Source organism: Pseudonaja textilis, chromosome Z (genome assembly GCF_049901715.1).
Source record: "Pseudonaja textilis isolate UNSWEBS1 chromosome Z, rPseTex1.2, whole genome shotgun sequence".
In the NCBI taxonomy this organism is placed as follows: Eukaryota; Metazoa; Chordata; class Lepidosauria; order Squamata; family Elapidae; genus Pseudonaja; species Pseudonaja textilis.
In genome coordinates, this window is record NC_142008.1 from 25,732,348 (window position 1) to 25,758,155 (window position 25,808).

General features: G+C 33.4%; 1 protein-coding gene across 2 annotated transcripts in view; it reads right to left on the reverse strand.

The window, feature by feature from the left end:
- The window catches only part of NEBL (nebulette), a 168,563-nt gene that overhangs the window by 98,475 nt on the left and 44,280 nt on the right, over positions 1 to 25,808 (reverse strand). For both annotated transcript variants that reach the window (XM_026706238.2, XM_026706237.2), the window contains exons 3-4: positions 8,180 to 8,264; positions 3,288 to 3,395 (exon numbers count right to left, since the gene is read on the reverse strand). In XM_026706238.2, the coding sequence (XP_026562023.1) occupies positions 3,288 to 3,395; positions 8,180 to 8,264 (193 nt within the window). The remainder of the gene's footprint in view (positions 1 to 3,287; positions 3,396 to 8,179; positions 8,265 to 25,808) is intronic.

Genomic DNA, 25,808 nt, shown 5'->3' on the forward strand with positions numbered 1-25,808 from the left:
AAGCAAAGAAATATTTTACAAACATCACATCTTTTCTTTTTTTACTTTAAAGTTGATTTGAACAAGAATTCTAATGAATCAATGACCTCAGAAATTTTAAGCAGGTTATATACAGTAATCTTTTTTCATTATGACTACCTTGACAAGTGGCAGATAAAGCAATCCATATTTACTTCAGTCCCTGTTCAGATGCAAACATTTTCCTTTCCTTTCAAAGTAGACCTGTATGAATGTTATTTGTTTGGCATTGCTAGCTAAATTATGCTAGCTAAAATTATGTTAGCTCAAAGGAATACTTCAACAATTATAAATTAAAAAATGGCTGAAAATAGTGCATGCTAACTTAGTCACAATAAAGGTACTGTATGGTTGGGCTCTTCCCCATTTACTGCTACCAGTCATACTGTATGGACAAACAATTTAGAAACATTTCATTACAGATAATTATTTTTCACAAACTGATATCTATTATTACTTTAAAGTAAGCTAACAGGAAATTATGAATGGTCTGTATTAAGCTAAACGAATTCTCAATTAGCACCCAAAATAAATTTTAGTAAACTCCAAATGAAACCAAACATTTCCAAAATGTTCTTAGCCACATGACAGAAGAAAAGGTATGGTTAAGTTCACAAGCCCAAATATGAAGCCAAATTCTTTCCTATAGTATTAATCATGATTTAGCTTTACATTTAAATGTGTTGTTTTTATTACAACAGATAAACATAGCTATCTCAATATTTTATCAAACTTAACTTATTTTTAAACCAATATATTTTCTAATCAGTATGCATTTCATAATAAACCAATGTTAATGTAAAGCTTTGAACAAACACATTTCTGCAATTCACAGCATTAATACAAATACATTTATATTAATTATACGATTAATGGCTAGAAAAAATATCCAGTAACACACAATCTATCAAGCATTAATTCTAAGAAATTATCCAACAACTAGGTTTGAAAATATTCTTAAAATGAAAGCAGATATTAAGTTTCTGAACTGCATTTCTTGATAACTTTTATGATCGTCAAGGAGAAAACTCACCTCAGTAAGTGCAGAACAAAGTTCAGCTACTTCTTCCCATCAGAAAATTTAAGCAAACCTCTGGCTTCTTTAGTGATTCTTCGCTAATAGCACTACATGGTATCAAACCAACAGAATTATAAAATAGTCATGGAAACACTTATATGAAAATGCCAATCACATGTTTTTTTAAATATAATTTAAAATCTCTTACTGAGGTAAACAATGATTTCATAGGATTTGATTTCATACCGTATTTAAAATATAATTATATTCATTTTCTCATACTATTTTTCATTTTCAGTGCTCATTATAACATTTTTATGAAAAACTAAAAAAAGCTAAACAGTTAATTTTTTTATTGTGAAAATATCCAGCAAAGCAAAAATTATAAGTAACAAGGAAAAAAAATAATGTTTCTGATTATAAACAAAAGTGTAGTTTGCTGTTTTCTTGAATGAACATCATAGGCAGACTTCTTGAAAGCCAAAGCAGTGTACTCTACAGGAAAAAATAATAATATTTTGACTTGAAATATTGAAAATACAATAATTTATGAGCATTTCAAACTACACTACACAAATTGAAAATGCACAGGCAATTTAAAATGTTCATTCAACCATGAAAATTGAACTAAAATGTCCAAAACTGGTCATTAAGAAAAGCAGTTAATTTATTTAATACTCTTAGAGCAATCCATACAAGACATTGAGTTTTTTACTACTATGACAACAGAATTCTATCAAGTCCCTGATCTTGCTGCTAGGAATTTCTTCTTCAAATGACCCCGGTCCTATTGAATTTCAGAGCCATTCCTTTACCTAGTTATAAAATTATGTATTTGGCATTCAGGTTTTGCTGATCTTTTAATGACAAAATTTCATCTTGATATATTATTATTCTGTAACCTTTTCTCAAATTTCCTCAGTATTTTTTTAATAGCATAAGACTTTAGTGTAAATTTAACATTTTCCAATTATTAATAATTGTTAATACGGTTGTATATCATTGTATACCACACCAAGCAAAGAGTTTTGAAGACTTTTGAAAATAAAGCTGTTCTTAAATGCAACAGTTATAGTTTTAAATGTTGCTAATAGCATGTTGTTCCTCACATATCTTTTTAATATCTTTCCAAAATATTCTAAAAACTTACCTCCATTACCTCAGAAAACAGAGGGGAAAAACACACTCCACATCTCCTGAATAACAGTTGGGATTATCACGCAGCTATTATTTTATATCAGACTGTATTTGTATAATACACTCATTTCTTATCTTTCCTATTCCTTGGTGTTACCATAGGCTATAAACAATCCTTCTATAACCTTTTATATCAATCTAAACATGTTATGGATCCCAACAGTTCCACATAATCCAGTACTAGCTTTTAGCACAGACCTATCTCCTCCAATTACATCCTTAAATAAGTAAATCAAAATGTCTTTCTGCATTTGGTTAGAGTGAATAAGAAGTTATTGTCTACTTGAATATCTATTTTTCATATTTTAAACTACAAATTTCTATAACCCTTTTGATTTTCATGTTTGTTTGTACCATTTTCATTTTGCAGATTATATATTACAGTGGACCTAGTTCAAAAAACAGTATTGACAATGGATTAGAACTAAAATTGCTATCAAAAAGCATCCCCACTCACTCTAAGATTTTTTCCATCTTATAACAAAAGAACATTGCACGATAGCAGTATCCTCAGCCGTGTTCTGTTACACTTCTTTAAGACACACAGCATTTTTCTTAGCAAAAATATTCATACTGTCATAAATCCCAATGTATTATGGTATTCCATGGTAAAAAGTCTTCTATTAGTTCCTCAGCCAAATTCTTAGAACTTTTTCTTCCCCCAGTGACAATCCTTTCCATCCAAGCCAGTAGTCCTATTAAATAAAGTAATTCTGCAAGCTAAAGTTATTTGGAAAGTAGTTCTATAATGTTTAACTTATCTAATTCACAACAGAAAACTATTTGATTGCATTGCACTGAAGCTTACCATAAATATATTAATTTGCCATTTTAACATAAAATACCTTTGATAGGTAATTCCACCTTTAATTTACTTGGAGAGGAAAACACACACTACCAATGTGCTACTAAATAAAACAAAATTGGGAGTACAAACACACAAAGCACCAAATAATCAATTTTCTGAAGCCATACAGACTCAGTTCTTGAAACAATCACCCAAGTCACTGTCACTTCCATAACATTTTTTTTATGCATGATCCTTGCCACATACATTACTGATTTGCTCCTGAGTTCTTTTCAGTCTTTGTAATTCAGGTGTGTCAGTAACAATACTGAAACCTCTTCCTTTGCTTTCTTCAAAGTCTCGCTTGTACTTGACCTATAAATAAGAAAAAGAGAGAAAGGGCAAGATGTTATGGATTAATGTCTTTGATTCAAGGTAATTTTAAGTATGAATACAGTGAAGAGTTTTAATTAACAAAATCCTTCATTTTTCATCATGTAGAGATAGTTATTTCAAAATGATAACCAGCAGCATGAATGGCTTCAATTACAGTAGCAATGAGTACACCAATGCAATACCTGAAAGATCACATTTCTTCATCTTTAAGAAAATTGATCTATCAGGTTGCTAAAAATTGACATCAATTGATGGCACATTGATTTTTTAAAAAATCTGCCACAGAATTTGTACTGCATAAAATAAGTGGAAATAACTCTTGTCTATATTTTCCACCCTTCCTATTCCTTTTTAAAGGTTCCATGTTCACAATTCTGGAGAACTGACTGAAAAAGAAATATAATGGCAGTAATGGAGAAAAGGAAAACAAAAAATGAAGAAGTTCCAAAAGATCTAAAAGTATAAAACCTAAATATTAAAGGCTTGGATGAGAAGAGGAGCAACTGAAATGTCTGCCAAATCAGAACAGCTTGGCCAATACCACCCAACATCTTGAGTGAGGTCCAGACACTGGCAGCAGAAGAGAATCCCAACAGAACTTGCACAATTGATCAATAACATCCAAGAGAATGCAGGTAAGTTCAGAGAAGTCCAGCAGCACTGCTAAATCCCCCCCCCCCCCAAAAAAAAAAAAGGCTTGGACACTAATTTTGGAAAGGCTTAGGTGCCACAGAAAAAAATAGTCCAAAACATGCTAATGAAGCTTCATGGAAAGAAGCCTAAAGTACTTCATAATAGTAAAAGCCTTCCAAAGAAGGCCTGCTTCAAGTAAACAACCCAGATGGCCTTTGGCAAAGGGAGTTGGAGGAGGGCTGGCATTAGTAAGAAAGCCAGGAGAAAGACAACATTAAGGCAAAGACTACCTAAAGCAAAATGTTGTACACGATGGGGTAAAAAGTGTATATATGGAATGGAGATCTATAAAGTAAAAAATGTAAATTAGATAGAATATAAAATAAGATAGAGAAAAATAAAAATTAGAGAATTTCTAAAAATAAGAAAATAAAAGTTAAGTTGCAAAGAAAACATTCTTATATTTTTCTAATAATAATCTCAATTGAAGAAAATTGTTTTGCCTCTAGGCTGATTCTATCTTTTTTTTTTCCCAAATAGGACTTGCACAGTCACTTGTTCCTCAAGGTCATGTAATGGTGCTGGGGCTAGAAAAGATTGTGGTCAACCAATGTCCAGCTTAAATGCAAAAAGAAATAAGTGACTGAAGGTACTATATTGTTGAGCAAAATAATATCAATGAAATAAATCAAGAGACATCTATAATATTTACATGCATCCATATTAATATCAATACTTGTTTTAGCATGAATAAACATGTTCAGTAAATGAAATAATCCATAATAAGAGCAGAAAGGAAATTTTGGAGAAATCTAATGTGTGAGACTCCTTTTTTCTCTGCATTCCAATATTATTTGGATACTATTTATAAACAGATTGATTTTTATCAATTCTTCCTCTCTTCTCACAGACTTGATGGTTAGAAAAAGAACACATTTGGTGTTAGCTTTACACTAAGTGCTATCATGTTTTATCAACCATCTGGTGTCAGTGAGGAGCACTGAAACTAAGACACCAAAACTATTCTATTTTAAAAAAGGCAAAAAGAAAATGCAGTCATCAAAATGAAAAGAAATGTGAAACAACAGAAATTGATAGACATTAAAAGAAAAGAGGGTGAGGTTTCTTACATTTATGAGACTAGAATGACAGAATTTTAGTTCATGATTCAATAAAATTTGGATTTTAGATATAAAGAAATTTGTGTGGTTTTTATAACTATAACAAATAACTAATTTTAAATCAAACATTTATTCTCTTAAAGAAATATTACTAAACTAACAGAAGTGATATAATTTATGTATTTATGTCTCACAGCATAGCACAATTGATAGAACATAATCCTATCATTTCCATGATGATATCATGAACCATATAAGAAGCATCTAATTTATTTATTTAAAAATTTTATGTCGCCACCGATATTAATATATAATTCTAGGCATCTAGCAATCTATTTACAAGATGGATGGATGGATAGAATCCCATAAATATAGTTAAAATAATCCAAAAAGGAAAACGGAGAGAGCACATAACAAATTTACAAAACCCACACAGACATCAAATCACCTGGCATCTCACCCCTAATATCCAAGGAAAATGCCAGGTCTTAATGGTGTTTCCGAAGGCCAAAACATTATTATAGCTTATAACAGATGTTTATGATACCAAAAATCCATTAAAATAATGCAAATATGCCCCCTAAACTCAAATCCAACATTTTTTTGTCACATTAGAAGTTAAAATATAATAATTTTAAAAGAAAGTTACTTTCTCTTACGCTATTTGACTTAAAATAAATTACCAGATTTTTAATTACGGGATATAGTAGATACTATTATATTGCAACAAATGCTATTTAAAATAACTTGAGCAAAATGGTAATATATAATATTGTCCATATTCAAACCTAGAAGTCAACTATCTTAGTGTGAAAAATTATGCATGAACAGATTGGATGTGTTTGGGATGAAGAAAATATGAGAAATGTAAATATTATCTCTACCAGTTATCAAGAGAGGGTCCTGAACAATAGGCATCTATAAGAATTAAAATATAGTCTAGACTCTAACTTACAAAAAATCAAAAAAATTTAAATATAAAGTTCTTGTATACAGTTGTAACTATGGAAAACCATATATGTTCACTGAACCATATAAGTGATTAATTCATAAGGTGGCTAGTCATTATAATCAGGTACCAAAATTTAAAAAGTGAATATATTTGTCCTATATAATATATAAGATGTGGAAAAAGTATTTAGAACAAATAATCATCCGTATTTCTTTGATAGTAAATCTTATTTCTCCATTTCAATTACATCTTTCTTACCTTTTTATATATTTCATCTCTTTAGAGTTTTTTTATGTCAAAAACACCACCTTTATTCACACTTCACTGTTTTCAAATTTCTATTTTCATATCAAGATTTAACATAACACCTGAATATTTTCACACCAGTGAATGTGTAAATTAAATGCTGTAGTCTTTTCATTAATCATCTGACTCTCAGTGGACCAGTGACTCATCATTTACAACCCTAAAACCTAAATGCTAAATCAGAAGTGCATGAAAGCATCAATTTCATAATACACCATGACTATCCTATCTGGACTGCAAAAACCCAGATGATCAATATATGGCAACAAAGAGTGGAGGTTTCCATATCCTTTCTATATTATCAAGTGTTTGTCTGGAATTTTGCAAGATATAGAAAAATATCTTCTAAAGAAGGGGAAATTAAACACTGATTTAAAAAAAATCATTCAGCTTTGATTGTGAATATATACTTTGTGTTTTTACAGGAGCAAAAGAGTATTTAATATAAGCTATTTTTTAAGAAAATTACATTTATGAATAGGAAAAAGGACAATGCAAATTTGACTCACATGTGCATTCAAACTTCTCTTGTGGCCTTAAGTGAATATATGTAACTAGATTGACCATTTAGTCATTTTATCTTACTTTATTCTATACTGTGTGAATGCCTCTATATACTCATACTACATACTAGAATAAAGTGTAGAGTGGGGAATTATATATCTGTTCTTCCTCTTCTAAAGAAGTCCATTGTTTTGAAATGAAACAAAAATAATTACACAAATTAAAGAAATAACATAAAAATGTAAATAATATTCAAAAAATTTAAAAGATAACCCAGAAGCAATTCTGCTTTTCTCTTCAGTATTTCCTTCATGACATGGATGGAGAGGGGAAGGAAATAGTTATCAAAACTGGTGGTCATACAAATTTGTTAAGATTATAACAAGATAACAATAAATTAGAAAATGGCTTGTGAATAAGAGAATAACCAGTTGACTCAATTCTTGTACTCTATTAAATTGAATGTATAAATAAGCTGTGGAAAATTATTATCTTGGCCACTCATTCAAATGTCATATATATTACATATATAAACAATCATCAATATAGCTAACAATTGTTTCTTTTTTTTCAAACATGAATACATGAAAAGGTCAAAGTTTTGCAATCTCCAAGAAAGGAAGCAAAATCATTTTTGGACATCTGAAGGGCATACTATTATCTCCCATAAATTCTGGGATTCTAAACCTTTCATATGAAAATTGTGTTTGATGAGTGACTGGCAGATATGATGTCTCCACAATTGGGTAGAACATTTGAGAAGAAAATTAAATATTTAGGTAAGATAAATTATCAAAAACTTCTTCTGTGATTTGTTAGCTTTAGTTAACATGTGGAAGAAAAAATGATAATTTCACCAAATCAAGATGTGGGAAGATGATCAGGAAGATCAGTGTTTCCTGGAATTAGCTATCAGTTAAATTCTTAAGTCATGGTCAAGTGAGTTAAATTTGTTGTCAGTAATTAGAAAGCTTTACAGCAAGAGATTCCATAGATATTCTTATCAATAAATAAGAATATTATAAACATAATATAATGAAGAAATATAGAGATGAGTCACATCTTTGAGTTGTTAATGGATAAGATAAAATAGGAACAAAAATGCTTGTATCAATTAACTCTCCATGCTATTGGAAGTGAATAATCAGTAAACATTTAATTATTAATTAAATAAGTAATCGAAGATTATTTTAAAAATGGCCCCAGATTATCCTTCATACATTTACAAAAAATAATGCAAAGATTACCTGACTTTGCAATTCACTTTGCTGTTTTAGTCGAATATTTTCAGGTGTATCTGCCACTGTAGTAAAAGACTGCTTTGGATAGTGTCTGGAAAATAATAATAATAATAATAATAATAATAATAATAATAATAACAACAACAACAACAACAACAACAACAACAACAACAACAACAACAAATCTTGTGGGATGTAAGAATACAGACAGATTGTCATTTGGAACACAACACACCAGATATCACAGTTGTCAGAAACCAAAACATACAATTTATTGATATCACTGTACCAGACAGGAGACACCAGAATCAAACAAAAAAAACTGGAAAAAATAACGAAATATCGCAATCTGACCATCAAAACTATGCAATTATGGACAAAACAGTGATACCCATTGTAATTGGGGCACTTGGTATCATGTCCAAGAATTTTGCAAAATACATCAAAAAAGTTGCAGTTTCCTACACTAACATCAGCGGAACTACAAAAAAAAAACAGCACCACTTGGAACATTGTACACTTTAAGAAGATACTTGATTGATACCTAGGTTTCTGGCAGCAACCCATATCAACCATCCATGCCAGTCAATGATATTTGTGATACATTTTTAAACATTCAGTTGATTGAACTTCATTTTTAACGAATAAAAGAGATAATAATATAGGTTCTTGGTTAGGACTTGAATTCTTGTCTTTATCACTCTCAGACTGAATGGAATTGTAGATTAAATCTTTAATAACAATAATAACAGCAGCAGCAACAACAACAGTTATAATTGCCTGGTAACATATTTGTTCTGAGCCTTGTTCTGGCTCATTACAATAATTTAAACCAATTAGTGATTGTATTTATTTTCAAATGGCAGCTTGCATACCATGGTGATTTTTAATAAAGAAAACAATAAATAGAATGGGATTCTAAAGTCTAACAACTTCACCCTTACTTATTCACAGTTGTATTATTCTCTTTTTATTAAATAAATTCCTTTTTCAGACCAAAAAATAAAAGCAGAGAAGAAGTTTCTGAGTTAAAAAGAATTTGTGATGCTATTAGTGTTTCTCTTCTTTTATCACACTATTCTTGTTTAAATTCTTTTTAGGTACATTTTCTTCTGAAAGGTTATTCCAAAATATTTATATTTGTCCTGTTCATAAGAGCTTCCTAAACGACGTGATTTTCATGGGTGGAAATTTTCATATATAACATTTTTATCAATTACAGTGATATCTTGGTAAACATCAGCTTTGAAACTTATCAAATTTGGTACTCAATGCATTTTGATGTGAAAATTTTCTCCCAATACTCATTGTTTGTTTGGTACTTGAAGCACATGCTAGAACTTCTCAGTGTCAACTAGTGAGTCAGCTATGACTCACTACATTATTGGGGATTGGTACTCATCGCACCTCTCAGAGCCAATTAACGATAAATACTGAGGTACCACTATATCTAAAAACTCTTGTTTAATGAACAATAAAATTTTAGGAGTAAATATGCAAAGGACTCTCATTCCCTTACACAAGCTGGCCCACAAACATATCATATTTTTTTTAAAAAAATACTGTTCTCACTCAGTTTTCTAAATGAGCCATTTTTGAAAACAATTATGATACTATTCATTTAAATCACTTTAACATGTTAAATAACTGTTGCACTGTAGAACACACACTCAAATTATTCTATTTCAGAAATTCATTTGCTATTATTGAAGCTAATCTATATGTTACACCAAAAAGCAGGTGATATTATGCCTTTTATTTTATTGTTTTAAAATTAAGCATTTACTTTTAAGAAAGTGCAGGAAATTTAGTGCCAATGACAGGGATTCATCTGATACTTTGGTCTCCCACTATAGTATCTATTCTCCCATTTTTCTAAATATAAGTCCCGGGGGATCAATATAAATGGTGGCCATGATCTGTATTGCAAATATAGCAAAGGCTGAAGTCTCTATTTCTCAAACTGAAACCTTAGTTCAGACCAGTTCAGTAGACCCCAGTGCTTGTTCTAGACTTGTTTTAAAAAAGAGAGGAATCACAATCCTCTACCTTACTGGACAAAGACTTAGCAAGTTCGGAAGATGATGATTGGATGGTGCAATAATAGTTAGTGGAAAGTTTATGTCTATGGTTGTTTTTATTTTATTTTTATTTCAATCTTTCATGTAATATTCTGTAAGCTACTGCAAGCCTATGATATTTAGAAGCAGAAGAATTAAAGTAAATAAATAGTAAAGTAAATAAAGTGTTGGTCACACGGTGTTCTTAGTAATAAGCAAAACATTACATATGCATTAAATTTGAAAGTATAAGAGGAAGAAAATAAAACATTGTTAAAACTGAAGATAAATAATCAAAAGTAAAATTAAGGAGAAACTTAAAACCAAGGTGGAGGGATTTTTATCATTCAATTGTTTCCAATTCTTCAATACTGCCTGGACAAGTCCCTGCATTTTTCATGGCAAGATTTTTTTCAGAAGACATTTGCCATTGCCTCCTTCCTACAATAATTCCCATGGTTATCTAACTGGCTTTGTGTCTAAGGCAGGACTAGAATTCATGATCTCATGATTTCTAGCTTAATGTTTTAATCATTTCACCAAACTGGCTCTTAAACCAAGGTAGGAGATAGAGATAGAGACTGACAGAGAAAATTATATATCTGCAAACATGAAAATCTAAGAAGCAGTTTGCCTTCACTAATCAGTATTGTTTCTACGTAAAACATGTAATAAGCCTGCGGTGGGGCGGTGGGGAACTCTTCATCAAATGATTTTCAATGTCTGGTTGAGTATATACAGTTTTGTCTTTTACTATCTTGATAGCTGTCTTTTTAAATGCAAACTCTGCGCCTTTATGAACTGTGCACAAAGGTTCACTCATATTCCACCTTCTCAAAGGTCATCCTTATTAATGTTAATAAGGTCAACACCTTTCCTTCTCATAGATAGGCACTGTGCTTAACAATAACTGCACCATAAAGAAAATCATATCTTTAGAACATTATCTTCAGTCTGAAATACTACTTTCCTCTCAAATACTATTATTACATTTAATTTAGTAATCCATTGGTGCCACACAGATCTTCACTCTTACAAAGCTTGTAACCAGGAGATTTTATTTTATAAGTTATCTATAATTATCAATATTAAAAATATTTTTAGAAAGAGCTACCATTTAGATAACAGTATATGTCCATTATAATGCTAAGTTACAATGTGGTTTGCCTGTTTCTCTAATCTGACATTTACTACAATCATTGTTGCTTATTTTCTAAGAGTTATATAAATATTCAACAATTATCTTAGACTTACATATATGTTCATATAATGAGCAGTTAATGTGCACTTAGTTAATTTCCCTAATTTTAAAGGAGGTTAAAAAATGGAAAATTAATCATATAGAATATATTCAAACCTAATAATCGTCAGGTGATTCCTGGTGATGCAATGCTAACTCAAATTGCAGGCAAAGATAAGTTCCTTAGGCTATAATTTAGGTTCCTTAGGATATAATTTATGAAGCACAAGGCTCCTTCCACCTTTATATAATTCAGCGCTATATAGAAATCAAAATACTACAATTTGTTCTAGTTAAAAATATCCAGGATTGTTTGCTGAGGAAAAGACAGAAGAAAATTTAATAAATTTTCCCAGGGATTTATATCTTATAGCAACTGCAATTTGCTGATTGACCTCTGTGGGACATGTATATGACAAACCTTTTCTTTTGTTTGTTTCCAAGCTTTCTCAATTAATCATCACATATTTCTTGCAAGTAAATAACCCCACCTACATTAATACAATAGAAATACAGGATCTACTGCAGACTAATAATAGAATAATTTACCACAAAAAAACTACTTTGTTTAATTGGAAGTTGGACATTCTTTCTGTTGTCAGCCAACTCTGGGCAACATTAAGTACTTTTAAGATTTAAAATGTTGTTAATTATCACAGAGACCTAATGAGATAACTTACAGTGACAAAAATCATAGTATTTAAGTCTATTAGTATGATTTGATAATTTTCTCAATAAAAGGTCCAGGAAAGATAAACAATCCACATTCCAAAGGGATTTCTTCTTCCTAATGTACCCCAAGTATTAAGCATAATACAGGTAATCCTCGACTTAGAACAGCTCACTTAGTGACTAAAGTTACAATGTCATTTTGAAAAGTGACTTATGACCATTTTTCACAGTTATCACATTTGCAGCATCCCCATGATCATGTGATCAAAATTCAGAGGCTTGGCAACTGGTTCATATTAATAACCACTGCTATGTCCCAAGATCATGTCACCCCCTTTTGTGACCTTCTGACAAGCAAATTCAATGGGGAAGCCAGGTTCACTTAACAACCAGGTTACTAACTTATCAGCAGGAGTGATTCACTTAACAACTGAGGCAAGAAAGGTCTTTAAATGGAGCAAAACTCACTTAACAAATGTTTCACTTAACAACAGAAGTTTTGGGCTCAATTCTGTTCGTATGTTGAGGACTGCCTGTATATTGGGTATGAAACAATGCAACTGGGTTGAAGCATTGATTAGCTTACATTTATAACCATCTTACATCTAATCAGGTCAGTCTATGTCAAGCTCTTGTTCTCAATTCAGGAAGGCTCAAAATCTTGCTTTCTTTCAACCAGCAGCAATATACCGCTTCTGTCAGCCCTTCAAAATAGGCAAGATCAAACAATAGGCAGAGCAGAGGTTTCAGGAATACAGGGTTATTTATGTAGGTTATAATAATCAAAATGTAATAATTTATGTGTAATTACTAAATTTTTAAACTTCTCCCTCTTGTGCCAAGAAAAAATTGAGGTGGTATGATTTGGAATTTCTTGTTCACACTTTCCACTTTCTCAGGATAGAATAGAATAGAATACTTTATTGGCCAAGTGTGATTTGTCTTGGTGAAAATACTCTCAGTATACATAAAAGAAAAGATTCATTCGTTAAGAATCAAGAATCATAACGTACAACACTTGATTGCCAATAAGCAATCAAATCATACTAGGAAACAGTCAATATAAATCATAAGGATACAAGTGCAAGTTACAGTCCTACAGTCACAAGTGGGAGGGGATCGGTGATAAGGAGTGATGAGAAGATACATCAGTAATAGTAGTGCAGACTTTGTAATAGTTCAACAGTGTTGAGGGAATTATTTGTTTAGCAGAGTGATGGCTTTTGGGAAAAAACTGTTCTTATGTCTAGTTGTTGTGGGGTGCAGTGCTCTATAGCGTTGTTTTGAGGGAAGGAGTTGAAACAGTTTATGTCCGGGATGTGAGGGGTCTGTAACTATTTTCACAGCGCTCTTTTTGACTCGTGTAGTATATAGGTCCTCGATTGAAGACAGGTGGATAGTAACTGTTTTTTCTGCAGTCCCAATTATCCTCTGAAGTCTGTGTCTGTCCTGTTGGGTTGTAGAACCAAACTAGACAGTTATAGAGGTACAGATGATAGACTCAATAATTCCTCTGTAGAACTGTATCAGCAGCTCCTTGGGCAGTTTGAGCTTTCTGAGTTGGCGCAGAAAGAACATTCTTTGTTATGGTTTCTTGATGACATTTTTGATGTTAGGTGTCCATTTTAGGTCATGTGATATAGTAGAACCTGGAAATTTGAAGATCTCTACTGTTGATACTATGTTGTCTAGTATTGTAATAGGTGATAGTATGGGAGGGTTTCTTCTAAAGTCTACCACCATTTCTATGGTTTCTATGGTGTGTTCAGTTCCAGATTGTTACAGTTACACAATGAGGCAAGTTGTATAACATCCTGTCTGTATGCAGATTTTTCATTGTCTCGAATGAGACCAATCACTGTTGTGTCATCAGCAAACTTCAGTATTTTAACAGATGGATCATTTGAGATGCAGTCATTGATATACAGGGAGAAGTAGAGAAACTACATAGCCTTGTGGTGGGGGCTGTGCTGATTGTACAGGTATTGGATGTGATTCTGCCTAGCTTCACCTGCTCCTTTCTGTCTGTTAGGAAGCTTATGATCCACTTACAAGTGTGTTCAGGTACCACTAGTTGATTTAATTTACTCAGAATAGTGTCTGGAATGATGGTATTAATGCTGAACTGAAGTTTACAAAGAGGACCCTTGCATAGGTATTTGGAGATTCAAGGTGTTTTGGATGGAATGCAGGGTCATGTTAACAGCATCATCTGTCGATCTATTTGCTCGGTATGCAAACTCGGTATGCATGGGATCTAACGGTGGATCCATGATGGTTTTCAGGTGGGACAGCACAAGCCTTTCAAAGATTTTCATAACTACAGATGTTAGAGCAACTGGTCTGTAGTCATTCAGTTCCTTGATGGAGGGCTTCTTTGGCACTGGGATGATGGTAGAGCGTTTGAAGCAGGAAGGAACATAGCACATCTCTAGTCATCTCTTGAAGATTCAGGTAAAGATGGGGGCCAATTGGTCAGCACAGACTTTTAAGCAAGAAGGAGTTATCTAGTCTGGCCCTGGTGCTTTTCCTGGCCTTTGTCTGTGTAATACATCTTGCACTTCTTTTTCTGCGATCACCAAAGGTTCTGAGCCCAATGGATTGGAGCCGGTTGTAGGAGGCTTGGCTGTTGTTGGTGTGTTTGAGATGTGGGTTATGGAGATAGGTAGCTGTAGTTTCCTTTCAAACCTTCAGTAAAACACATTCAGGTCATCTGCTAGTTGTTGATTTCCTTCTGCCTGGGAAGGAGGTTTGCTGAAGCCAGTGATGTTTTTAAGAGTTTTCCACGTGTTTGCTGGTTCATTTGCTGAGAACTGATTCCTTAACTTTTCAGAGTAGCTTCTTTTTGCTGCTTTGATCTCTCTTGTTAATATGTTTCTGGCCTGATTGTATAGCATTCTGTCACCTTTTCTGTAGGCTCCCTCTTGGGAATGACGTAACTGCTTAAGTATAGCTGTGAACCAAGGTTTATTGTTACTATATATTTGCAGGTTCCTTGTTGGTACACATAAGTCTTTGCAGAAGCTGACATATGATGTTACAGTATCTGTGAGCTCATCTAGGTCTGCAGAGGCATCTTCAAAAAAATTCCAATCAGTGTAATCAAGGCAGGCCTGGAGTTTCAGCTTTGCCTCATCCAACCAAGTCTTCACTGATTTAATTGTTGGTTTAATGGTTTTAAGTGTTTGTCTGTAGGCAGGTACAAGGTGAATCATGCAGCGGTCAGAGTGTTCCACAGCTGCTCATGGTAAAAACCTATAAGCATCTTTTACTGTTGTGTGGCAGTGGTCTGAAGTATTTTTGACTCTGGTAGGACAATTTACATGCTGGAAATATTTTGGGAGCTCTTTCCTTAAGTTTGCTTGATTGAAATCTCCTTTTTTCCCCCTGTTTCAATGTCTGTTGTATCATTTGTTCAGGAGAGGCTGGCCTCTTCTTTAATCAACTCCTCCCCTTCTGGTTCTCCTTGTTAGTCTTTGTTCTCCAATGACGCCATTTCTAGCATTTGTAAAGCAATACTGCACAATTCCACTTTTCTCCATATTATTCCCCTTATACTTCTTAAGTCCAATTTTATTTTCAGACAGTATTCTGCCATTTTTGTGCACCTCTTTTAATTTTAATTTTTCTTTTACCTCTTTCTTCAGCATTTAAGTCCAGTCCAGTCCTCCAGTAGTTAATTTAAACCAGCTTCTAACCATCCACTTCTGTTAAATCCTGTTTCAAGTTTCCAGTGTCAAAATAGTTAAATGTTCATATATTTTTATTATTAAGTTCCTTCGGTTGAGTTTTTAATTTTTCTCAAAGTCACCTAGTATTCCCAGGGTTTGGACTTCTTTCTTCTTCCTTTATAGTATATAATTTCACTTTTTCAGGGTTTCTATCTTATTGTTTCAAGGTTCCTCTTACTTTGTATCAAATTCCAGTTTTTAGAGAACCAATCACTTTTTAAAGAATCACTGAAATTTTCCCTTTACCATTAGGTGGCATTCTCTGTTGTGTCCAAGTTCTACCTTTTCTTTTAATTTTCCTTTCCCTTTTAGGGCTTTTACATTTGAAAAATCAATAAATACAATTATTGCATTTTTTTTTCTTTTTGGCACATTCAAGTTCAGCTTTTAAGTATGCCTATTTAGTGCCAATTGTATAATTTAGTATAATCCAATTTACACAGAAATTTTCTTCTAGCTTCCTCTTTCAATTTAATTCTTTTACAGTTCATAGCACTTTCACTTATTCTTTTTCCACTCTCTCTGGTCACTGCTTTTCTGATCTTTTTTTTTTTTAAGTCTCTTTTAAAGTTTTAAATCCAGGGTACCTTATGTTTGGATATTGCGCTTGATTTGCCTGGTCTCCACACTGTCCACTTCTTCACCGCTCCTGCACAATCTTTGTCCCCTTCTTCAGGGTGGCCATATTTAGCCACCATTGTAGCCCATTTTCGGGAGGAGTTTACCTAGCCAAGGAGGGGAGATGCGGCTCCCCTCGAGCTGACAGGTGGTCTCCGCCTTCCTCCCCCCCTCCAAGGTGGTTCTAGCCCCCATTCGGAGCCCTCTAACAGGTACAACACGGATTGAAGCCGCGCACGATCACGGTCTTTGGTACATCTTTGAAGGAAACACAACCAGAAGTCTGGTTAAAAGAGAAGTTTGGAGGACGGAGAAATAGTGGTACAACCTACTGAGAAGTTGATTATTATAATGTGTCAACACAGCATGAGTTAGAAGACAATGGAAAATAATTTTCTGATGGAATTCATACAATAACCAACTTGGCTTTGACTAATTAATGTTTATCAAATAAATCATATTCAATTGTGTTTTCACAACCAAACCTTAGAAATCTGACTGTATTAGATTCACTAATTGCTCTATAGCATCGGAAAACTGGAACTGACCTTCTTGTAGAACACTCAATGAACTTTTCAGTATCTTCTGCTGAACATTTGACTGATTCTATAATTGACAAAGTAACACGTTGACTCTACAGCATAGTTTGAGTTAATTCTGAATTCTTCTGTTAAATCTTACATTGCAGAATTGGATGTGTACTGTAGATCTAATAAAGCAAACATTTGAAATCCAAATCTTTTTCAATAAAATCCCAATCTAAAGCTATGGAATTTAGATAAACAAACATTACACCTCTTCAGTACTTAAGACCTTCGTGTGATCTGTATACAATAAAGAAATATAGAAATAAAGCAATACAGCTGCATTTTTTTAATACCAACAGCTGATACTTTTTAGAAGGCCAATTGTATCTCTAATGCTCAATATAGGTATACAATGCAAGCAAAATGTGGGGATTTAGATTTCAAATGTCAATCTAAAAGCATCCATAGTAATCTTTGTCTTCTTTTAGCTATTATTGTTATATTAACACTGATACTTTGATATGGTAAAAAAAAGAATAACAAGTCTTGGATGGAAGCTAGAATCACAGATGTTTTGCTCCTGATCATTTGAGAGAATCATACAATTCTGACCTGGATGTTAAACATTTATGAGACGTAAACCTAAAAAAAAAAAAAAGCTTGGTGAAAATTGATATCGCCTGGTACTGGACATAATATGTTTTTTAAGTCAGAAATTGTCTTTGAAGTTCCAGTTTGAGATTATCTTTCTCCTGTGCTTTGAAGTTCATCATCAGAGTACATCAGATAGCAGAAAATCTGTAAAATTAGTTTGGATACAGGACAAATATACACAAGATGCTTTGTGTATAATGCTAAAGCTGTAAAAACAATGGATCATAAAATAAACATCAAATTCAGATAAACATTTAATTTAGATCTAGAAAACCAGGGAGGAAGGTACAAAATTAAATAAGCAAATGTGTCTTTTTAACTAAACTGAAAATTCAAACACTGCACTACGATGTCAGTTTCCCTTTAGTTAATTAAAATAGTGAATTCAACTCTGAAAAGATGAAAGAACTGGCTGCAGTACAAAAGAGATCTGGCTAAGGAAGAAAATAATTACTTAAAGCTTCATAAGAAGAGAAAAGAAAATGCAGGGAAAATTGATATAAAACCATGGGGGGGGGGGGGATTAAAAGATTTTTTCCAATCTCATCAATGGCAACTTTTCATATACATGGAACAACAGGACAAACCATTATGTTTCAACGATAGCTCATACTTGAAACTAACATTTGGAAAAAAAATCTTTTAATTCCCCCTAATGTTTTGTAGCCCTCTTATTTTACTTTAAGGAGAACATCTTGAATTATTGATTAATTCAAAATTAAGAATTATAATGGATACTTTTCCAACAAAAACTAGGTTCTACCTTAGGGATAAAAGCACCAGTGTTTCCTATCATTGCTCATACACACACACACACACACACACACACACACACACAAATGAAGAAGGGAATGTATCAATGGGACTTGTAAGGTTCATGAACGATGTTTCATTCCTTTCCAATAACGCTTTTTTATGTGCACTAGCTATTTCAGAAAAGCACAGCCAAATCCTGTTCATTGTACCAACAAATTGTACCAACAAATGGAGAAGAAAACTATTTTTATATTCTTATGGCCAGAAATAATATCTTTTTCTAATGTAGGGGAAGAAAGTCTGTGGACTTATAACTGATTTCATGCAATCTTCAGCATAATAAAAAAAAAAAAACAGAGGTATAAAAATAAAATTATTGCCTGCTAGTTGGAAAAGAAAGAAAGAAGAAAAGAAGGGGTGTCAAAGAAGTGTTCCTCCTTCTGCCAACAACCAATATGGCTTGTTTCAAACCTGCCTAGCAGGCAGCCACTAACAGATTACACTCCCAAAAATTTAGGGGGGGAGAGGATTTCCTAACCTTGTTCTATGTAATTTATTAGCCTGCAAATAACAATAAAGAGCAATGATATGATACTCTATAGCTGTGATGGCGAATCTATAGTACATGTGCCACAGGTGGCACGCAGAGCCATTTGTGGCGGCACACAAGCTACAGGCAAACTTACCTCACTGTGCATGCACATGCCGCACAGCTGATTTTTGGCTGGTTTGAGGCCTCTTTTGGCCTTCCAGAGGCTTGAAAAAAGCCTCTGCAGGCCCAATAGGCCCATTTCATCACTTCCTGTTAATACCAGAAGTGATGAAATTGGCCTATTTGCCCTGCAGAGGCTTTTTTAAAGTCTCCAGGAGGCCAAAAAAGGGCTAAAACCAGCCGAAAATCAGCTGTGAGGCACAGTGCAGGTAAAGAGGGGGCGTGGGGATTGCACACCCATGTGCACAGGGCATAGGGGGACACACATTGCCTTCTGACTGCTGGCACACAAGCACACAAGTGCCAGCATACACACAATTTTTGGCACAGGAGCCCAAAAAGGTTAGCCACCACTGCTCTACAGAGTAAAAACTAAACAATGCAGACTTGGCTCTGATCTACGATCTAAGTTTATAGTTGCAGTATGACTTTGTTTAACTATGATTTATTAAACACAATTAGCTGGATTCGTATAAAATGGTAAGCCATAAATCATGGTTCATAAATTTAATAACTGTTCTAACATTAAAAACTGTAAGGTAAAATCCAAATAAACCCATAATATGCCTGTCTGCAACATGTGGCCTCAGTTACAATTTTTCCAATATTTCTGCTTTATGCATTCTGAAAACCAGAATATCCACTACAGTTTAATTTTATGTTGATGCAACAATGTCTATACAAGTCAATCAGAGCAGACAAGATTTTAAGAGCCGTGATAGAATGACAATATCTCATAAACCTCAAAGAAATCCACGACCCAGAGTTAAAAATTGAGTGGAGCTGATCAAAAAGAATTTCCAGGTGGTGTAAATTGACACATATGGAAGATATCAGATTTAGGATATACATACATACATAGAAGTATACACACATACATCCAGCCAGCCATCTATTCATGCAAGTGGTGACACAGATGAGCCTATGCACACATGCACTCGCCCACCATTTCCATAGCCCGGTTGCAAACAGATCACAGCCCACTAGTGGAATATTATCTTAACTGTTCATTTCCCACTCTTGGGCTTCATGAGACCTGGTCTTCCCTCATTGCTATTAGCCTTAAAAAGAACTCTACAAACAACAAAAATGCCAATGTGCTTTCTAATAAAACATTTGACATCACTTACCACATAGGCCTAAGGTTTAAGAAAGAGTTAGAATTAAAGCTATGCCAAAAGCTTCACAGAACAGAGGGAGTAAAACCCTGGCAGTACATGTTAATCATATTATTTCAAAGTTTAGACAAAGCTATCCTTCACAATTTACTGTAGACTGTGATGTGCTTTTTGAAAATAGCACTGTTGTTCTGAACCAGCTTTCCTGCCCATGGGCATAGCAAAGACTTTACAAAAATAGCAGCACAGTTACCATACATTAGAGTGGTACGCACTCATACTCTAGCCTAGCTATAGCCTTTTCAAGAAAGAATCACACTTCTTGAAACTTCACAATTCAGAATGGAATTAATATCAACATTCCATTAAATAATATTCTATTCTCATAAGACTTTTCAAAAGGTCATCTTACAGCTCCTTACTTTCAAGACATGGCTGCTAGAAAAATATGGATTTTCTTTTATATTAAGAAGCTCTAAATTTCAATTATGGTTTCTTGGAGAGTTTATACACTCTGGCAATGATGTTTATTTTACCTGTATTCCACTTCATCATGTGGTCTCAGAATGGCTAAAATAGCCCACCCACTCACTCTGGTACCTCTTCAGTTCCCAAGAGAGTAACAATATAAAGTTTATGAAATGTTTTTAGAGATAAGAAATTGAATTACATTAAAAATTATACTGTGAACATATGGTTTTGTGGCAAGCTAGACAGTTGTTTTCCTTTATTTTTATTCTAATCATAAAAAGTATATTTACAGACAAAGAAATGTGAAAAATTAATTTATTGGGAACATAGATCAAAGTAGGAATGGTGCCCACAAAATAGAGTAGGTAGGGATTTATTGGCTGGTGATTTGAAAAGATAATTTATTAAAGATGATTTATTATACTTTCCATACCACTAACTGTAAACCATGCGTTGTGCTGGGAAATGGCAAAAGAGACAGAATGAATTTCCTACTCTCCAATGCAGCTCTTGATTTATGGACAGCTAACTCCCCTTTCTTCCAAATCACTTTTTTAAAAAAAAAACCATGGGGTTGAAAAGTCATAATATATTTGGATCAGACATAACTCTAAGCCATATTGGATGGATTTACCCATAATACTGAACCAAAAATAAATAAACTATATTATGACTTAGTATTATAAATGCACCAGACCAAAGTGGTATTGTGCTCCATCCCAATAGCCAAAGCTAGTGCCACAGTTGTAGAGAATTGGTTATGTTTTAGTGGTATTTCAAATATTCCGCTCAAGCTGAAGACACAGACAGACAAGTATTCAGCTAATTACTTTTCAAATGTTGAATTGATACATTCTTATAGCATAACAGTTTCTAACCATGCAAAGCTTTGAAGAATATATCAGGCAAAGTAGTCATTTCCTTTAAGATCAGCAAAGATCCATTCATAGAAATATAGGATTCTGCAAAGTAATAAACTTCTAGTATCATCTTTATTTTCAGGAGTACTTCAAGATCCAATTTAGACTTTAACTAAAAGGTATTCATAGAAATTCTATTTCTACACGTCACAATTTCCACTTCCTGGAAAAGACATTTTAAAAACAATCTGCTGTCATTTTTTTTACTTTTACCATCTTCAAAACATTGCCAACCCTGGCAGCTTACATTCTATGGACAGATGGCAGAGAAATAAGCCAAGAAGTGGAATGAAATAAGTTTATACCAATGAGAGAATGGGGTACTCATGAAACCTGCAGAACTGCATATTTGAACACCAGCATTGTTTTTATTTCAACACACTATAGCAAAAACCCAAGTCAGTTTTCAAACTTAACTGACATTACAAGATCAATCCACTTAAAGAGCTGATTCTGATCTGGTATAAAGATGCTGTGTGGAAGTGCTCTCAAAAAATAAAAAATAACAAGTGACTAGAACCCAACTGCTTTGCTTAAAAGTACACTCATCAACTTAAAAGAAAAAGATAAAAGAAAGATTAATTGAAGAAAACATCCCCGGGGCTAATTGGCAAGGATGAAAGCAGCCTCACTACCTTGTCTTCCAGTAAATGGGTGTTTATGAAAGGCTGTATTCATGACATCAGCTGTTAGATCATCCAACACCATGGCAGCTTTTTTATTTGACTTATCAAGTCCAAATAGTCTCAGAGATCAAAATAGTTGCCTCTTTCTGTGTTAGAAACAATGTTCTGAACAAAACCTGGAAAACTACTAGGAAAAAGTTCAGAACTTGCAGTATAGAATAAGAGCATCCCGGTGTACCAGTTAGTAACTTGATTGTTTCATGCTTTTACTTATTCTAGGAAGTCACCCACATAGGAAAGACAATGAAAAAAGGGAATATGAAAGGAAAGGGAGAGGCAGGAACACTCAGACCATCAATCATAACCATGAAACTTCACAGGCCTATTTGCAGAACAAGGAGAGACAGCTTGAAATTCCAAATATTAAGATAAAGACTCTCCGGAGTCAAGCTCTACTCCTAATGGCTACACGGACACCTCCTTGTAGATATTTTTGGCACAATTCATAAGTGATTTGTTGTTGCATTCTCTCAAGACGTTTTCTCTCTAAATACTAACACTATCTCACCCTGTTTAGCTTCTCAAAATTAGTCAGATCAACAGTTGCCACATGCTGGGCTCCAAATATTAAGATACCTCAAAATATGGTATAAAATGGCAGAGCAAGTATGTTGCAGCCAATAAATGAGAAATGTTTATTATATGAGATCAATTTGATGAACTCTCAAAGCATTTATTACTGTCTGTGATTTAATAAACAATCTACTTCTATTAAAAATCTTCTCTAATTACTTGGCTGGTTATTTTGAAGCTGTCTTTTTAGGTAGAGAAAAGCTTTGCTTTATATACTGCCAGAATTAGGAACAATAATGCATAGATAATTATTAGAAAATTTAAAAACTTAATTATTTTTCTTTCAACTCAGACTTGAATATCAAGTAGATCGCACTTTTCACCAATTTCCACCATGTTTCCTTAATTTAAATGTTTGAGATAGTCCTCTGGAGAGAAAAATATCTGTTTTGCTTGTTGCTATTCTCAGCAACATGAGCATGGAAATCTGACAATGATGGAATGTGAAGAAGTGTGACCTTGTCAAACCTGGCAGTCTTATAGCTCATTCTACTATGCATAGCTCTCTCTGACTCCATTTCCTTTCTAAAGTATGCTGTTTTTATATTTTCATTTCCTTTCTAAAGTATGCTGTTTTTATATTTTCATCTCACTCTTCTGGAGGAATTGAAGAGGTTTGGAGATAAGATCAGCATTCCATATTGGTTAAACAAGATTAAATTTGCCATGTGTAAGTGCTATAAATAATAAAATAATCAAAGGGCAAAACATCAATTCAATTTTTTAAAAAACCAATGTCATCTTCTTTATCTGAAGACCTGGTATTATATAATGATATACTATATCCTGACATTTTTTTAAAAAAAATACATCTTTTGCTATGTAAAAAAAAAAGAAAAGAATAGACTATTTCATTAGGTTGCAATTACTTCTAAATGTCAATTCTTACACAATGAAATATCAACTTCAATTCTGCACAGAACAATTATCTGGTATGCTATGCCTAAAAAACAGTTAATTACATCAAACATATAACACCCATTTCAGAATGGCCAGTAATAAAAGTAAGTCTTTTATCAATTTACACACCATAAGAAACCCAGATTAGAGCTATAGCTTTGATATTTAACTATTTGGCGTGCATATGTGCTTAAGCTTTTTATATAGGTTACAATTCAATTTTATTAGACAACTCTCTTAGTATAATGCCAGGTAATTCATTCTAGCATTTCTCTTTCTGATACAGCAACATATATATTCTCATGATCCAATTTTATAAACTAACAGTTTGGCTTCTAAGTGGCAAACTGTTAAAAAGAAAGGGAATATGATATTTTGGATACATCAATATTTCTGCTACTACCCTCCAAAAAGACCTTGACTATGTATCAGAATGGTCAATCAAACGGCAACTTCAAATCTCAACAAATAAATGTTCTGTCTTACACATTGGCAGAAAAAAATCAGAAAATAAAATACAAGCTAAATAGTCAAGACCTTATTGAGGATCCAGACTTTGTCAAGGACCTTGGAGTACTCATCTCAAATGATCTAAGTGCTAGAGCCCACTGTAACTACATAGCCCAAAAGGCATTAAGAGTTGTTAACCTAATCCTACGTAGCTTCTTCTCACACTACTAACTAGAGCATGCAAAACATTTGCTAGACCTATACTTGAATACAGCTCATCAGTCTAGAACCCATATTATGTATCTGATAGTAACACAATTGAGAAAATCCAGAAATATTTCACAAGAAGAGTTCCCCGCTCCTCTACTCATTGCAGAATATCTTATGCCACCAGACTTGAAACTCTAGACCTAGAAAACCTAGACCTATGCCACCTTCAGTCCAATCTAAATATAGTATATAAAATCATACATTGCAATGTCCTACCTGCAAATGAATACTTCAGCTTTAATCATAACAATACAAGAGCGCACAATAGATACAAACTCAAAGTTAACCACACCAAACTTGACTGCAGAAAATACAACTTCAGCAACAGAATGGTCAATGTTTGGAACGCTCTACCTGACTCTGTGGTTTCTTCCCCAAACCCCAAAAACTTTAACCTTAGAGCTTAGACTGTCTACTATTGACTTCACCTCCTTCCTAAGAGGTCTGTAGGGGGTGTGCATAAGCGCACCAATCGTGCCTACCGTCCCTGTCTTATTGTTTTTTATTTTTCTTATAAGTATCTATCTCATGTGTTCAAAACTATATTTATTCTTATACCTGTATCTTGTAAGCGACTGACAAATCAAATAAATGCTAAAAAAAATACTAAAAAACCTCAATATCAAGCATATGAATGACAGGCAGTCAAGCTTGGCATCAAGCTCTTCAGAACAGTTCTAGCAAGACCACAATCCTCCCAGTTTTCCATCAAGATTCAACAACCATCTCATGTTTCTTTCAAACCCAAACAGTATAAGTTGTGTGCTGACATGTCTACATTTACTTATGAATTGATCAGTAACTAATGATTTCCCCAATCTTAATAACAATTATTATTTTGTACCTATTTTTAGAGATTTCAAGAACTGCAATCTAGGTTCTGTAGCTCAGTTGTAATTCACAGTACAGTTGGGGAAGTGTTGTAATGATGAGGCAGTCAAGTTGTTTGATCATGATCAACTGAATCATGATGATCTTTATTGGAGTCTAATCTTGCATTTATACACATTTTTAATTATCCTCAATCATTGGTTAACTTTGGTTATTGCTTAACTTTCGTTACTGTTTAGCATAGTAATTAACACAATTAATTATCTCTAGTTAAAGTCTAACATATGTTTTCTTCCTCTCTCTAATCCTCCTTTAGATTAGTGACTTGTTTGCCTGAGTTGTATTTGCTTGGAAACATTCTTTATCTGAGGTTTGCCATCCGAGATAGGAACATTCCTGCAATTACAACTTTACAGGGAAGGTTCAACGGAGGAATAATATCAGGG